The 17666-nt window shown below is 40.8% G+C and overlaps 1 protein-coding gene across 2 annotated transcripts in view; it reads left to right on the top strand.

Annotated features, from left to right (window-relative positions):
* Window positions 1-17666, top strand: part of SYNE3 (spectrin repeat containing nuclear envelope family member 3) — a 66201-nt gene that overhangs the window by 25745 nt on the left and 22790 nt on the right. For both annotated transcript variants that reach the window (XM_066188745.1, XM_066188744.1), the window contains exons 5-17: window positions 4624-4785; window positions 5497-5841; window positions 7004-7140; window positions 9056-9203; window positions 9936-10118; window positions 10358-10501; window positions 11438-11572; window positions 12542-12703; window positions 13425-13588; window positions 14485-14611; window positions 14785-14940; window positions 15572-15721; window positions 16939-16977. In XM_066188745.1, the coding sequence (XP_066044842.1) occupies window positions 4624-4785; window positions 5497-5841; window positions 7004-7140; window positions 9056-9203; window positions 9936-10118; window positions 10358-10501; window positions 11438-11572; window positions 12542-12703; window positions 13425-13588; window positions 14485-14611; window positions 14785-14940; window positions 15572-15721; window positions 16939-16977 (2052 nt within the window). The remainder of the gene's footprint in view (window positions 1-4623; window positions 4786-5496; window positions 5842-7003; window positions 7141-9055; window positions 9204-9935; window positions 10119-10357; window positions 10502-11437; window positions 11573-12541; window positions 12704-13424; window positions 13589-14484; window positions 14612-14784; window positions 14941-15571; window positions 15722-16938; window positions 16978-17666) is intronic.

Below are 17666 nucleotides of genomic sequence, written 5' to 3'. Positions count from 1 at the left end.
AGGCTCCTTGCTGTGGCCTGGTGAATATTGCTTTAGGTCATCTCTGTATAAAGTTTGAATTGTTCCTCATCTTCCAGCACATTAGTGGTTCATGTGTAACCAAAGGCAGAGTACCCATTCCAGAAGCCAGGGAATATTACATGGACACAGACTTGCTGGAGAAAGCAGCCTTAGTTGAGACTCAGAGCTGCCCTCCCTATCTGTAGAACTGGGAAACACAGAGGTGGGAGTCAGCCCTGGCCCAACACTTTGCTCGGTGGCCAGTTCCACTATCTGAAAGACTTTCATGCACACAGATACTGATTCTTGCCCAATTCTAACCTTGCAGCTTGACCAGTGGTTAGATAGGCTGGTGTAAGACATCCTGCTTCATCTTTCAGTACCAGTGATTTCCTTTCACCCATTTCTGAGTAAAGATTCCAGGAAATGCTTGTACTTTTCACTTTGAAAACTCAAATAAAGACAGGATTAGACCCTGGCCAAGAGGCAGACATCTGTGGATGGGCAGAAGATCTCAATTTCTTACTAACCTAATCAACAGAAACATTCAAAGGGATATTTTAAATATATATAGACACATCTATACCAAACACATAGAAATTAAAACCTAGGGTTTTTGCTCATAGTGACTTCCAGGAATTTTGTAGGCTGGAATTACCTGATGCAAATAGAAACCATTTTCATTACATTGGTTCTGCTGTCTGCCTCTGTTATAATGCTGCCTTCTATTAATTCCCACACCTACACACCAGTCCAAAATTGGAGCCTGACAGTGATGGATGCTTTCCCTCCCTGGATGCTTTTGTACAAAGGTAACTTCAGATCACACTGGAAGAGCAACAACATTGGGATGCTTGTTCATTGCCCTGCTTGCCACATAGATGCATTTTCTCTTTTGAAGTAAAATACCCCAAGCCCCAAAAGTGGCAAAAAAAGCCCCTAAGCTGGCATCTTTTGTGAGCATGTAGTTCAGATATTTTTCTAGCTGTAAATATACAACAGCTGCTAATGTCTCTCTAAAATCTAGAGTATATTTGGAAATTTCTGTAACTGCAGCTGCAACAGAGAAGCCACCAGCAGACTTGGGCCTCAACACTGATTATTTATTTTTAAAGGTAGATCGTTTTATTACAAGGCATCTGGATATACAAATAAGAAGGTTCCTGGGAATTGAGGTGTTGTCTGTCTAGATTGCCATTTAAAATTATCATTCACTCCCTCCTCACCAAAATTGTCTTTGGTTTTGAAGTCAGAGACAGTCATTAGTTATTTTAATAAAATTGTTCTTTCAAACAAGTAATTTGAATACTCAAAGCCAGAATGTGACTTCTGTGAGACTGATTTTACATAGTGTGATTTCTCTAACCGACTTGGATATGTGCTGGTGTAAATGAGATCAGGAAGTGGCTCATACTAGTTAGACAAAATATGTCTTTATGTTTCCAGCCAACTGAGACTCTAGAAAAAGCTTTTCTTTGGCATTGGTTATAAATACCAGATTTCATAGAAGGATGGAGTGAGAGAATCCAGCTAAGAAATCCCTCTTTCAGGAGGTATGGAACAAAGAAGGGAGTTGGAAAGCCTTGGATTTTGCAGCTGAAGTAAATGAGGGATTTATTATCTAATTCCAAGGTAACTGGCACCTTGGGAACTGCGTTGGAAAGTATAACACTTGCTAGAGAAACCCTGCCACCTCTTTCAACGGGCAGGAGGAATGAATGAAAGAGACACAGGAGTTGTAAGAGGGTTGCTCTGGCCCCTCACATGATGAGAGGGCAGACTAAATGTGACTTGCAGACGCCAGCTGAATGCCTGAGCAGAAGAGGCTTGCTGGTGTTTGTAGATTACACTGGTGTTTGAAGAGCATTTTTACACCCTGTGCAGTTGTCCAGCTCTATCAGAATGCAGGCCCTTGGACAGTGTTTCTTAAATGGTTTGCTTGTGATATTGCTTCTCTGGTATGAACAAGTGGTGGGAGGGTTTTTTTTTTAATTAGTGCTAACATGTGTCTTTAACATTCCCAAATTTTAAAAGCATATTTTTTAATTATGTTGACAGGAATATTTTTAGATGTGGCAGCCATTTCCCACATGCTTTCCCTTGCCCAGGAAATTAAAAATATGCAGAGGTAAATGGTTGTGTGTTTTAGCATAAATGGTGATTGAAGATGATAAGAAAAGCTGTGATATACAGAATGTTGATATTTAGGAAATATGTTAAATACTTATGAGCACATCAACTTAATTTCAGTCCATGTTGTCTCTGTTAACTGAAACCTAGATACTTAGAATAGTTAGCTAAGGTACCCCAAGCGTAAGACTAAAAGCATGAGGAAGAGCTACAGGAGCTTTCTGTACTCTCCTTGAGCCTCTGTAGAGGTATTTAAAGTGGGGACCTCCTTTATGTGCTCCAGATTGCCTTCCAGAGGAGGCTCATTTGCCTTCACTGACTGTGAAGGGTGCTTAGGGGGGAGAGGGCTTCCTAAGGCTCTGTCCACCTTCCTTGAGTACCCAGGGCTGGGCGTATTCTGCCCAGACACATCCCTTTCTCTGCAGCCCAAGGCAAATCCATTCTTTTCCTGCCTGTGCTCTTACTCTTTGCAGGGTCACGTCCTTGCTTCATGTGTTCTCACGTTAGCCTAGTGAACGTGGATGTTGAATTTCACACTGTGCTGCTCCCCAAACAGCTAACCTGACAGGAGGAAGTGATACCTTATTTTTCATCATTGGAAAGTTTTCCTGCTTAACCTCTGGTGGGGGGAGGGCTCAGCCAGCTCTTTGTAAGACCTTTGTCTGACAACTAGCACAATGCTTAATAATATCTCTGCTTTGTTATCCCTGTTTACATCTTTTGGAGCTTCTGCCAGTAAGACAAAATAATCTAATTCCCTGGAGCCAAAAAGCTTGGCCTGACTTGGTTCACTTTGATGTGTGGCCCTTTTACACTGCTATAAGGTTGTCTTCTTCAGGTCCTTGGCCTGAGGTTGGAGGATGAATTGTTTAGCCTCTGCAGATGTGAGAATTGACACATAGGGATTTAGCAGGTGAGGTGTTCTGCTGGATACATCTTGGCCACAGAACTCTGCAGTCATAACTCTATCTTTTGGGTTCATCCGAACCTGTGTATAGCTGGTGCTATTAAAGGTTGTGCTCTAGTAACTTGGCAGCATTTCATCCTCCATGGGAAACAACTGTCCTTTAGCTGTCCCTCTTTTGTCCCACAGCACGTCAGCTAACTTGAGAGGAGTCACTCAGGATTTGCAGAAGTTGGCAGACTGAAGTGGCAGTGTTAAAAACAGACTGGTGGTGTTGTACTTGCTGGATGGTGGCTCTGTAGTGCACTATGGGCATAACCTGTCCCAAAGATGAAGGGCAAAGTCCCAGAGGGACTGCCACCCCCAGCACACCAGGGATCCTGTTGGCCTGGCTGGAGAACAGGCTGACAGAATGATGATGGCTCACTGCCACCTCAGGCCGGTTGGCAGGTGTGGGGACCTGTCCAGTGCCTCACAGGGACAAGGGAAATGCAAAGGAGACTTTTCAGCTCTACTCACCATTGCAGCTGTCACTCTTCCTTGCCCTGGAGGGCAGCTGCTCAGAGGCCAGTGATGTGTCCTGTATTACACAAAATGAAATTTGGCCCATTGTCTGTGAGAGCAAGGAGTGCTTTCAAGAGTGCTACAGGCACTAAATGGATTGCACGAGGAATGATTTTTTTTAATCTAATGTAACCACAGTGTACTTCAATTGGTCTCCATGCTGACTGGAGAAGGACAAGAAAAAAATCAGTCTGGTTTTGCAAAAGATAATATTTAGGTTGAATATTATCCTAGTGAAACAACAGAGCAGGTGATTTGTGTAAAATCAAAAAGGCCTGAACTTGGGCTGGCAAACAAGGCTACTATGAGCAAAGGTGACTCTGAGTTGTGAGGAGTGCCAGACTGGATCAGCAGGGAGCAACTCATGATGAGCAGGCCCTTGTAAATTCAGGGGTTGATGGTTATAGGGTGCACAGGCAGTAACTTGTAAAACAAAGCCTGCTTTCCATTGGCTTGAATTTGCTTCCAGAGTCTGTGATACAGAATAGTTTGTGACCTGCTAAGAAAGTATAAAAGTACAGGACTACACAATTGAAGGTGATGGTCATTTTCCTGCAGTCTGTTTAAATAATGAACCATTTAAAACAATTTTCATGCCAGTTTTCATTCTCTTTTATTTCCATTTTGAGAGATATGGATGATGTGCTCATCTTTAGTTTTAACCCACAAGAGGAATGTGACTGCTTGTCTCTCAAAGTGAGAACCAGAAACAAACTTCTGTCTCTTTTCTTTTTCGAATGAGAGAGTAGGAAGGTTTGGAAAGCCAGAAATTCACCTGACAGGGCCTTGCAGTTTGTGTTTTTGGAGACTCAGACATTGAGAGCCTGCAGCAAAATCCAGGCAGGAGCAAGCCTTTGTGTACTTTTGTGTTCTGTTTCTTGAGGTAAACTTTGAATTCCTGTGGAGGCCAAGTGTTATCGGGGCTCGTGAAAAGGGAGTCTTGTTTATAAATTCTGGGTTACAGTGTAAAGGAAAAAGAGCCAGATAAGCACAGTCCTCACCACTTCTGATGTCTCTTGTTACAGAACAGAGTGAAACTGCTTGAAATGATAACCAAGGAGCATGAGCAGTACAGCGCCAGTGTCAACCAGTTTCAAGCATGGCTGAGTGGTGTCACAGAGAGATTAAACTGCTGCATTGGAGAAGCAACCAAGTCTTCAGCAGAGGACAAGCTAAAGGCACTGAAGGTCCTTGAACAATATAGCTCTGACAAGGAATTAGGATTCTGTGGTTTTCATGCCCATATGTGTTGCTCAAACCATACATGGGTGTCCTTGAGAAAATAATTACACATACAAAATAGATGATGATTTTAGCATGGGCTTGGGCAGAGGAGTTGTATGAGGTCCTGAAACTGTTTGTACGTATGGTTCTTTCAGTATGAGTCACAAGCTGGTCTGGTTTGTATTTCTTAAAGCCTGATCTCCAACAGTTATGTGATTCTTGTTTAAATAAATCAAATTTGGTAAACATGATTCAGATAGACCCTGAAGGTTCATAGTTTTTGAGAGTTTAGAGCTTGTAATGAAAATACCAGTTTTGAGAACAATATCCTTTATTTTATTTTATATGCTTTTTATGTTTAGCTTAAAGTCTCTGAGATCCAACTATTAATATATGTCTAGTGCCTGCAGCTCCTGTTCTCTTTGTCAGGGATCTCAGGTAATAAGCATTAATGAAAACCAGTATTTTCAGAATCAATGGCAATTAGTATTACTCAGAAGGCAGTCAGATGACTAACCCTGGCTTCTGGTCACTTGAAAAAAGATGTATTTTGAAATAAGAAGTGAAAACCAAAGTACATACACCAGGAGAGGTGGTCTTTTTTCCTACTGATTTCAACTTTTTCCCCAGCTTCCCATGCCTGCAGATAATCTTTATTAAACTTCTTTTTGCAGGAAATTGCCAAAGACATTAGGAGTGGTGGAAAGAAATGGAAGCACCTTGAAAATCAGTGTGCAGAGGTGATTCAGAATACCTCTCCACTTGGATCTGCAAGACTGAAGGATGAACTTGAGGAGCTAAGAAAAGCCTTGGAGAAGTTGAGACTGTGGAGCAGTGAGGAGGAGGAGAGATTTCTCAAGATCCAACAGTCTGAAAGTGCCTATGAGTCCCAAGCCAGACAATTAGAAGCAGACATCCAGAAGCTGAAAAAAGATCTGCAGAGACTAGAAAATGATCTGGACCCTGGGGAAGGGGAAAAGACTGAAGATGAGTTTGTAGCTCTGTGGAGAAAATGCAACGTAAGTTGTTACCCTTCATGTGATGGATCAAGTGCAGCCATAGACTGAACATGCATAGTCACATCCAACAGATGCCTGTCCCACTGATTAGAGATGATAAAGAAAGAATATGAGTGTGTGTGAAACACACTGAGGAAAATGTGACTGCCAACAATAGAATCAACTGCCCCATCCTTCATTTTAAGCTGCACAGAAGGAGCAGCGTCGAAGGATGTGCTGGAGTTTGTGCCTAGAGTTCAAAGGGATCATATGCAAAAAGAGCACAATACAGAGCAAACAACACAATTTGCTCCACTTAAAAAGAGGCAGGAAATTAATGCCTCACTGTATATACAAATACACAGACACAAATGCATTCACAGACACAAGTACACATATTTCTGAGGTATTTGATAAGACCATTGCTATATCATATCCTTAATCTCTATAAGATAGGTACCTCTCTTCCTTAACTAGCAGACACATCATCACTAGGAAGTCCCAAGATCATAACAGTCCAGTATTTACTCAAAAACCAATCTTCTGCAAAAATGAGTGCCAAAAATTTGTCCCACATTAAGTAGATAAGAATCTTTACTACTTGTTTCCTCTAGAGGGCTGATTTTGCATTTATTATGCAATTTTTAAAATGCCTTTCATTGCTGTTTGCATGTCTAGAGCTATGCAGGGCTAACTGGGAAAAGTATATGCAAAAAGGATCCAAAACTTTTAGACTAGTTCAATCCAGCTCCATTTGCATGGGTTTTAGTTGTTTTTATTTCCCTGAGTCATCCTAGAATGAACATTCTCTATACATGAGTCTCTGAGAAAGATCTTTTCAGAGAAACAGATGCTGTTAAGACTGCTCCAAAAATGCAGCTCATGTTATATACTGCAGTCAGTGAACTGAAACCAGGCCTGTTTGTGATTCACTCTGTTCAAACAGTGAACTCTGCAGATCAGATGCAGAGGCTGGGCAGTGTGAGGGGAGGAGAGAGAGCCTGCTGGAAAAAAAACTGTTGCTGAGAATGTTTTCTGTCTTTGCAAAGACCATATTCCTTATACACAGGAAAAAAGCCACTGAAAGGGGATTTGTGCATACCCTGAGACACAGCCTTACTTCTTCATTTCATATGCCAGACACTACATAAGGTGTGATCTATTCATTGTTTTTTTAATTAAGGCAACAAGAGCAGCTCTGGCTGCAGAAGAGTCAAAGATTGAGAGGCTGAAGGCTCAGCTTAAGGAACTGCTACGGTTTTCCCAGGATGTGCAGCCACATGCTGACAGTGTTGTCTCTGCAATCCACCAGTATCAAAGGTACTGGGAAGTCTGATTATTATGGTGGGCAGGTGGGGGGAATCTCCTCTTAGGGATTGTCAGGGGCCTAAGAAAAAACTGATATGCCATCCAATTGTAGGTGATGGGTAGAAAAAAAAGCTTTTGCTAATTACATCCGCCTCCGTGTTTCAGTAAAGCTGTAATTTTAGCCATTTGCTAGGAGCTGGAGGCTCCTGGTCATTCTCAAGCAATGATCTTACATCATTAATATTGTGTATGGTTTGAAGAAAATTAGATTGTTTGCAGCTGGTTTGATCTAAGTAGCATTTTATAATAATAATTTATGTATTTTGCTTGCCTTTCATGCCAGCAACTAGAAAATCAGGACAGGAGCTGTGGTAGTAAACGGTTCAGAAGAATTATGGCCCTGCCTTGTTGAGTTCCTTGCGGTGACTCACCAGCCTTAGCAATTATTTGGCAGAGTTTATTCCCCTTCTCCTGCCAGCTTATATGCATGTTCCTGTTTTCAACTTGCCTTGGGTTGGAAACTCTGAAAGTTTAGCCTCTCCCAGACTTCAGTGTTTCCGTTTCCAGGCTGCCTGGAATCAGGAAGTAAAGAAGCTGCAGCAAATTTTGCAAACTAGAAGAAAGGATCATTTTTTAAGGGAAAAAAGAAGGTCAGTTCCTTTCCTGTATCCCAGCTTATTTCCCTCTGTGCACAGTATGCTGTCCTGCTGGAAGGGTTATAGGTCATTGTGGGAAAGGATTTCAGTTTAAAAACTAGCAAGTAAGCGATGTTGAAAGAGGAGCAAGGAGGGCTGGGGACTGGCCTCTGAGTAGAAAATGGCAGCTGCTCCTTTGCCAGCTTCTCTCTGAAGCTTCTTTGGGGAGTCTGGCAGCTTCCCACTGAGCCTGGCAGGGGCAGCAGAGCGAATGGCAGAGGACATGTAAAGTCAGAACTTTCTATTTGCAGAGCTTTTGGCCTCTGCAAACTTGCCTTTGTTTAGCCCCGTCACGGCCCAGTGACACAGGTAAGATTGTTGTTTCTGTTTTTGTAGAAAGGCAGTATTGATCCTGACTGGCATTGCTCTCACCTGTCTTGTGAGTTTGCTCTCACTGAGATACTGTTCCCCTATGAACATAAAGTTTGGGCTGCATTTTGCCACATGAGGCAGGATTCTGCAAACTGGGAGGTCAGGCAAGCTGAGAAAAGCAGGAGGCAGCTGCATGGGGTGTGTCACTGCTGAGCCTTGTCACTCGGCTGTGTTTGGGATAAGCCTTTTTCAGAGAAGCCTGAATATTCATCGAAGATTTGCTGATTTAATTTTTTTTCCAATAATAGAGCTGTGGATGTATGTGGATGCATATACATAAACACAAAGCTTTTATCAGAATCACTTCTGTGTACTAATATAAATTCAAAAATTTATATTAGTGGTTCTGCAAAATTTAAAAGAATTGTATCTGAAGTAAAAATATATTTTTCACTTTTTGTGTTAACATAAGGTTATCAAAGACTTTTTAATGTAATTTTTTAAAGAAACAAAACCTTGTTTTTTACAGGCAACTGCAGTTACACTCTAGACACTCTTGACTTGTTCCTCCCATCAGTCAGTGAGACTGCTCTGGTAATGTGATTTGTTAAATCACACTGGTGACAGGTCACATAAAAGGGGATACTGCTGGCTACTAGAAAAGCAAAGTAGTTCCTGATTCACAGTTGCACAAAAGACACGTGTCCTACGGCATCTAAATAAAGTTTTGTCGAATGTCTCTGAGTGACAGAGCAGCTGTTGGTATGCAACACCAGGCTCAGGCAGTAAAAGAGACTGAGGCTTTTGTGTTGTGTATGGCTTACACCCGAGTATTGTGCTAATTCATGCTTTGAAGAATAGAATGTTTGGGATTGGATTTCTTCATAATCCTTCTCTTGGTTGTCACTTTATCCTTACAGTGTTAGAGGCAAGGCTTCTAAAATGAGCACTGATACAGAAACCCAACTGAGGAGACTCATCCAAAATCCTCTGCAAAGTTTTGAACAGTGGAAGCCATCGGTCCAGATGCTTCTGGAGACTCCGGAGCCGGAACTGGCTCGCATTGAGGTAGCAAAGCTGTTGCTAAGTTCCGAAATACGGGTTTGACCAAGCTTGCATACAGCTGCCAGGAAGCAGCAGCTGGAAGATTCTGCCAGTGTGGCAGGAAAACCCACAGTAGGAATGAAGGTCTTTACTTAGCTCCAGCACATTGTCTTATTTTCGGCCCTCCATTTGGTTAACTAGAGTTGTCAGCTGAGGCTGCATAAAATGCTAGATGTCTTTAACAACGATAATAATATTGTCTAGCATTAGCTCAGATCTCCCTGGATGGGAAGTTTGTGGACTCTCATAAAGAATTATATGGTGATATAGACATGGGATTAAAATGCACGATTTGTGCATGTGCCCAGCAAAGTGTGTTTGTTACTTTGTCATCCCTGTGATCTCCAGAATAAATGTGTCTGTGAACAGGGATGGAATTTATCCTCAGCATGAACATTCAAGCTGTCCAGTCTGTTGGTTGTTTAGGCCTCTCCTCTGCACAGACAACTCTTTCCATAGTACAGCTTACCTCTCTTTCTGTTAACAAAATGGATGCAGCCTTGGTGTCTCTAACATTATCATGAAGATTTTTCCTTCAACTGGGCACTGTCCAGGTATCTTCTGTTGCCCCTTGTTGGCCCAGCATGTTGTTTTTACCTGACTTTGTCATACTGCTTCGGTTGCGTGACTTGAATAATATGATTATATGATTTATTTTTTTTTGTATGATCTCATGGAAGAACTTTTCTCCTTCAGGCTGCTCTAGCTGAAAGCTCTCAGTTCAAAGAGAAGTTGATGACATTACAGCTAAAGAAAGATTCTCTAAATGATGTCCTTGGTGAGGAAAAAGCAGAGTCTTTCCTTCAAGAAGTAGCTGAAGCTTCAAAGGAGAGAGAAATTCTTCACAAAAGTCTGCTGCAAAGGAAGAGCAAACTCCAGGTGAACTACAAAACCCACATACTGTCTTTGCCTGTGACAAAGATCAAGTCTTTATTAAGTCAGTTTTATACATATAAATTTAGTACTAATCCCTTTTCCTAGACTGATCAAATATTCAAATAAATTTGTGGTTTGTTGCATTGTGTAGCTCAGTGTTTGTTCTGAAGCAGATGTTGACAAAGATAATGCCAAGGAGTATATGTTGAATGCTGGACCTGTTTTCTTATTTCTCCATTTAGAATTTGGTATTGCAACATAAGAACTTTGATGCTGCTTTTGCACCATTGCAGAAGAAATTATCTGCCATCAAAGCCAAATTAGATCTGGAGAAGGAACCACAGCCTGACCTCTTGGGTAAAAAGACACAACTCCAGAGACTCCAGGTACATTACAGTATTGTTTGGCCATATTATCCCCATGCAACTGCAGTTCCTGTTTATTCATATTTTATTAGCATTGTACCTTTCTCCTCAATTATGTGTTAGATAATTTTATTTGGTCCCGTTTATAGCATGAGTGAATGAAATTTAAGTAGTACAGATGAAGCACTGGCAAACTGAGCTTGAGGGAAGAAAGAAGCAGTTGGAAGCTGTTGGTGGTACACCTTCTTGGGCTAAATTAATTGTTAAAGAAAATGTATCCTGACACTTCCCATTGGCAGTGAAACTGCACAAGATAGATTGGTTCATGTTAATTTCCTCAAAAGAGTTTTCACTGTTCTATTTCCTTTTGTATCTTCCTCTTTCTGCTCTTTACCTTGTCATTTGGCTGTGACACATGCTGGATTTACTCCACGGGCTGATTCAGCTATCCAAGATAAGGAAAAAAAAACCCTAACAGAAAAAGATGATAATTTTTTTGGTTAGTGTTTTGAACTGGTTCAGCAAAGTGTCCAACATGCAGTAGTGCCTGGTCAAGGCATACAGTGGGATTACATACCTTGGAGAGGGGAGGGAAGAGCAGGAGGAGAAGGGAGAGGGGATGTGACTGGCATGGTGACCTGTGACGGTTCAGCTGTACTGTGGCGCTTCATCCTTGGTGACCACAGGGGTGTTATCTCCACAGTTCTTTGCTGGTTTTACTATGGCTCCTTTGGCACTTCCTCAGCAACTTATCTTCTTTGTTATCTCCCAGTAACATGTAAAGGACATTCAACTATTTTTTTCAGAAACATTTACTCCTAGGCACCGAAACAATTTGTTTTCTCTAATGACAGTGGTTGTTGCTGTTTTGTGTTTGTCAAATGAAGCTACCTTTTGGTGTATGTTTTGTGAAAGTCCATGCCATAACTAGCATGGAGTCTGTCTTTTCCTCTGCAGATGATCCAAGATGACTTGGCAGAGCTTGCAATTCACATGGAGGAGGTAGAGAAGCTTGTTCAGTCAAATACCACACACAGGCATGAAATGAACCAACTTTCATCTGACTCTCAGGCCCTGAAGAGATCACTGGAGGTAACATCAGGAAGTTTTTAGTTTTCTGGGGAGTTGTCAGTTGTTTCTGTTTAAAAATATTTTTAAAAATCTTCTAGCATAGGACATTACATGCTTTGAGTGACAGATATTTTCATTTCAGGGGAAGAAGGCACTGAATTCTTATGACTTTGAGAACTCTTGCAGGATTCTCTGATTATCTGTAATGTGATTTCCCTTGGGGATAGGATGTCATTCACACAAATTTTATGTCTATATAAACTATTTCTGGAGTGGACCCGAGATTCTGACCAAAAGAACCCATATTATCATGGTGGTGCTTGCACTTCACAGATTACAGGAGAGGGGGTTTGTACCAAAGTGTTTGGTTTTGTGGCTTTGTGACCTAAAAGTTAATGAGAGAAAAGTGCTGTGACTGCATAAATACTTGCTCTATCGTGAGACATTTTGTAGCCTGGAAACATACCTGTAACTCCATAGCAAACATACCCATAACTCCAGAACAATATCAGAAGAAGAGCTCATAAAGCTACCCTAACTATGTAGCTCACTATAACATTACATGTATTAAACTGTTACCTGAACATGCACTGTGGAATTCTAATTTCCAGCTCAATCATCCCATTTATCACTGAACTGAACTTTTGTCAAACAAGTCTGTACAGTAATTTCTGATTCAGGAAGTGTAAAATGTATTTGTTATTGACTGGTGTACAAAAACCCCAGACATTCTTTATTCCCTTTCAGCTGAGAAGGAAGGGAGCTATTCTAGTTCGTAATACCCCCCCGTGTGGTTGAATTTAGGTCTGCAGGAGCTTGGAGGTGTTTCCCACACCACTGATGCTAAAAGGATAGGGTTTTTTGTCTATCATTAATAGCTGCTTTTTTTCTTTTTACCCATGAAGTTCTGTACTCATCATAGTGTTAGAGCCAGTAAAGAAAGTGCTTTTTGTCTGTCTTTCATTGCTGACATATTTTTATCATTTGTAGATGATGATACAGCAGAGTGAAGACCACATTCAGAAGCATTGGGTGTATAATGACAAACTATCTGACCTCCAGCAGTGGATCTCAGTAACCAGGGAGAAGATTGACTCCTGCCAGGATGCTGATGGAGAGCAGAACACTGAGGGCAGGCTGGAAGACCTGGAGGTGAGAAGAGCATCTTAGTTTAAGGTGTTAATTATTCACTTTGCAGCATTCAGACATTAAGAGGGGGGGTTTCTAGTGAGGATTTCCTGGTGCAGGAGAGTAATGATGTGTGTTTCTCCTTCAGTAACTGTTGGGTCCTGTTGCCTCTCTGCTTTGCCCTGTGTTGTGGGATGTAGGGCCATGTAACAGACAAGAGCAGTGAAAATGAGTAAGAAGTGTTGAGATGGATTAAGTATTATCCAAGGATAGGTGGTCTGTTCCTGTCAGGGTGATCTCTCTGAACAAAACCTGCCTTTTCCTGTGTGTACTCATCAAATATTGAGCATTCCTGCCATTTTAGCTGGCCTTGTACTTGTTGAACTGAGCTGTTCCAAAGCTGCCAGCATTTCCCTGGGTAGCAGTACTTTGCATGCTGAATTCACTCTAGTATGATACTTCAGCTGGCAGCTGTTGCCTTCATATGGGAGACCAAAATCTTTCATGGGAAGGCTACAGAAGGAAGTGCATTGACAGCTTGCATCCTCAAAGTTTTCCCATCGGCTCTTTGACCTATATTGGCTCTTTGGAAGCATCCACAGCATATTTTTTTTCCTGCTAGGTACGTTCTAGCTAGTGCCAACAGAACCAGCATAGGCCTGGACTGAACATAGTCCTTGAGTCTGATATAGCCTCTGCCTTACCCAGGATACCTGGGAGTAATTGTCAGGGCTTTGCATTTCAGAGATTGCTAGCTGAGTTTCCAGATAAGGAGATCCAGCTGCACCTTGTGGAAGCTCATGGCCAGTTGGTCATGGAGAATTCTTCTCCGGAGGAGACTGCCCGTGTCCAGGCAGAGCTGGATCAGCTGAAGGAGTCATGGAAATCACTGAAGGAGATGGCAACTGGGTAAGTGTTCATGTAGGTCTCCCTTTATGGCCCTTCAATGGGGTTCTCTTCACTGCCATAAGAATAGACACACTTGAGGCTTTATGCTCTGTGCTGTGAAAGTGAACAGCCATACCATAATGCTAGAAGCCAGATGGGATTTTATTTAATTGTTTGTAAACTGAAAATCATTACTTTCAAGAAAACTTTTTTAAGATTCTGTGAACCACAATGCCTTTGAATCTTCCTTTACCTCATGTCAGAGTAGGCAGTGTCTTCCGACCTGGCTCACTCTTGTACTGCCTTTCTGTGTTAGAGAAAATTTGGCATAGACTGGGTGACTTGTGCTGTTCTGTCTCATCTTCGTGTTGTCCTTGGAGGTGCCTCCAAGGAGGGTGTATGGACAATGGGATTTGTGCCTTTTGCAAACCTGCAGAGATATAAACAAAGCTAAAAATCTTCTCTTTAGGTGGGAAATGGAGACTTAATTTATTTTGCCTCCACTGTGTAGTGTTGAAATGCTGCTCATATCTGCTAGTCTGTATTAATATTTAATGATGTGCTGCATGTATGATTGTATTCATACATACTGTCAGAATAGGCACAAAAATTAAATTATAAAATCGAGGAAGGCTTGATTGCACTGCCTCCTGTGGCCAGAAAGAAATATTGCCAAGATAATATTTTTAGTCCCCTAAATAAAAGAAAACAAAACCCTTGGAAATGCTAGATCTAGAGTCCTGGTGCAGCTGTGAGACACTCCGGTTGGGAATAACTTCAATAGTAATAGTGCTATTAGTATTAATAATGATATAATAATAACAACAATAGTACAGTTTCCCCAAAACTGTCTCCCACAGCCCCAGTCAAAATGTGCGTGTCCACTGCACTGATATCTCTGGTTTTGTGTTTTCAAGCCTCCTCAAAAAGTGGCAGTTAAACATACCAGTGGCTGACAAGAAGAAGAAAAGAGGATTTGTGGACAGCAGATGGATGTCTAGGCCTGCTTTCCACTTTTTTGATGTCAATCCCAACCATAAGCAGGTGAGATGGGGACTCTGTCTGCCTTCATATTAGCTTCAAAGGAAAAATTTCATTGTCTTCATCTGATATTGTGGGTTACAAAGTTGGAGGTTAAGATTTCACAATCAGGCCTTCAGAAGAAACATCTGACATAACAGTAAGGGCTTTTTTGTTCCTGTTGTTCTGTATCCTAGGAGAAGATGGGAGAAGGGCAAAGTACAAGCAGCCACTTGAAGCTCCTTCATGACTTTGAAGAGTGGCTACAAGGGGAAAACACCAAACTGACCAAAATCCTTGCTGGGATTCCGTCTTCCACAGAGGAAATTAAGGCACAGCAGAGCAAACTTGAGGTTAGTTTTCAGGGGGTGAATGGAGAAAAATATTGCAATAAGTGTGAATTCTTTCAGAATTACAAAAACCCAAACTACAACAATAAAATCCAAAACCACTCCACCTACCAACCAAAAACCCACCACCCCCTAAAAAACCCCCAAAAATCCTCAAGAACAAATAGACAAAAAATTCAAGCATTATGCTCTCTGTTTTATGAGACTCTAGAGTAGATGAAGCTCAGGAATTTAGGACAAATTTCATCCTTTCTACTAAGAAAAGTCTGCTAGAACCAGAGTAGAAGGGAAGGGAGAACCTGGCATTTAGCTGTTGGGCTGGGCATTTACAGTGTGGTATGGCAAAGCTGTTCATTAAAAGAAGCTGATTAAAAGCAGTGTCAAATCAATATTTGGTCTTACTCTTCTTGTTGAGTATAGCCAAATGCCATGGCAATTTGTTAGATTTGTTGGATTGTTAGAAACTAAACACAGGAATATCCAAGGCTATAGGTGAGTTTCGTATCATTTCAGGCCAAAAAAGTAATAACAAAAATATATGTGCTATCTCATAACCACTGTTTTTTTTTCAAAAGCTAATTTAAAAAGTGGGGCCTTCCTGAATCCTGAATTGCTGCTGACCTTTGTCTTTTAGGAGCTGCAGTCTCGTGTGCCTCAGGGTCAGCATCTCTTTGAGGACCTCCTTCATCTTCATCCTGTCATAGGAAATTCTGAAGACCTGGAGGACCTGCGTTACCGATGGATGCTCTACAAATCCAAGCTGAGAGAGTCCGTGACCTCACCGGTAGGTGACAACACAGAGTCCACAGCTGCTGAGCTCTGCCATTGCTCTGTCAGGTTGCTTCACATTGCTGGTCTTATTTCAACAGCATACATATATGTCTGCTTAATTAAGACTTGTATGCTTTTTTCCTGTGTAAGCTATGCTCAAAATATTTCTTGAGATGGAAGTTTCAAACCAGAATAATAAATGACTAAGAGATATGCAGCTGGGGACTGAGAGGTGTCTGTGTGTGTGTATTTTGGATATGTGCCTGGTTCTGGGCACATAGATTTCTATTTTTTGCCCTTTCTCCACACAACATTCTCCATGCAGTTATTTTTTGAAAATTCCTGCAGTAAGAATATATTCACTCTTCATTATTTGTGTGTCCTGCTGTGAGACAGAATAGTTGCTGACTGAACTGATTCAAAGTAACTGTGCACAGAAGGACCTAGTCCCTTTTGAAACTTTATAGGCTAATGATTTGGAATGAAATAAAGAGGAGGGATGTTAATGCAAAAACCAAATTACTAAAGAAGTTACCGGGTTGTTCTGTGTAAGACATGCTAAGGATAGCAGAATTCATCATCATAAAGAAGATGTGCCAGGGCATGCTAAAGATATTCTCACGTTCTTAGCATAAACATATATAAATATTAATTAATATTTTTCCAGCTTAACTACTCATATTATCTGAGCAGCTTCAAGGTACCGTAATCAAAAGATTAGAATTTATAGGTTTTCATTTGGTACTTTCTGTATACGAGTACTTTCTAAGGTATCTGAACTTGAATACCTAAAACTTGAGGCATTTTAAAATTTTCTGCCTTGGAAATCTGAATTTTATTAAGAACATGAATCCTTTAAAATGCATAGAAGGTAAGCATGACTTTTATTAATAGAGAGCATATTTCTGTGTTTGCCATTGATTGCAATGACTCATGCTTTGTTAACCAAAACCTCCTGTAAGCATTAACATAGTCTATAGGTGTCAGTAAAGTCAAAGCTATTGCTGGGAGAGCTGCTTATCTGATTCAAGTAGTCACGAACTTAAAAACATGTCATCTTTCTGCCTAATGTTGTTAAAAAGCCCATTAAAAAAATCTCCTGCTGGTTCACTCTGTCCAGGTGACCATGCCTTTGAAAGAAACATCCCCTGTGTGGTGAATACTCATTTACAGGCTCCTCTGGGATCTTAACTTCATGCTTTTTTTTTTTTTTTTTTTTTTTTTTAACAGGGTGCTGGATCTTTGGAGGAACCAGACAGATTCAGAAAGGCAAGACAGTTTCTTATTATTAAGCTAAAAAAATGTTTGAGCAGACATTTTGCAGAAAATTAATTTAAACTTTTCTAAAGATTCCTGAAATCAATTTGCTTATTAAGAGCCACTCTTAAAGAATTTGTTGATTTTCTCCAGATTTTTAAATGGAAAAATATTACAGGAGTTTTACTCTTGAACTATGAACTAGGCCTTCTGTATCTCTAGAAGCTAAATATCCATTTCCTGGGAGAGAAGGGGAACTCAGTTTTTATATATCTATATGCTGTATGAATTTAATTCATTTTTCAAAAGAGGCCAAAGAAGAGCCAAAATATCTCTCTAAAGGATGGTGGTTAGTGGTTAAATGCCTAAAATCATTTTGAAAATGGGATTTCTAATTCTTTAGACTATTCTTAAAAAAAAAATGCTTTGGATCAATCAGCCCACCTTCTTTCTAATATAGAAAGCCAGAGAAAGTCAAGAGATTTGTCTAATACTATTAGACTAAATCCTTATTGTAAGCAGCAGAATTCCTCCTGTGATGGATTTTCTTTTTGAAGTGATGACATAAGAAACAGAAGCAGTACAGGAGATGATAAGGAGAAGCTAAAATAAAACAAAATACTGCCAGTTTCTTATTAAATCAAGCAGCACTTCTTATCCCATTTTCATAGAGTCAGCAAATTTTTCTGTCAAAATTTGCT

The sequence above is a fragment of the Chamaea fasciata genome, unplaced genomic scaffold (genome assembly GCF_029207755.1).
Source record: "Chamaea fasciata isolate MVZ Bird 193981 ecotype frontalis unplaced genomic scaffold, bChaFas1.0.hap1 SCAF_7, whole genome shotgun sequence".
In the NCBI taxonomy this organism is placed as follows: domain Eukaryota; kingdom Metazoa; phylum Chordata; class Aves; order Passeriformes; family Sylviidae; genus Chamaea; species Chamaea fasciata.
Note: the sequence above shows the minus strand (reverse complement) of the source record. Positions and strands in the feature narration are given on the sequence as shown.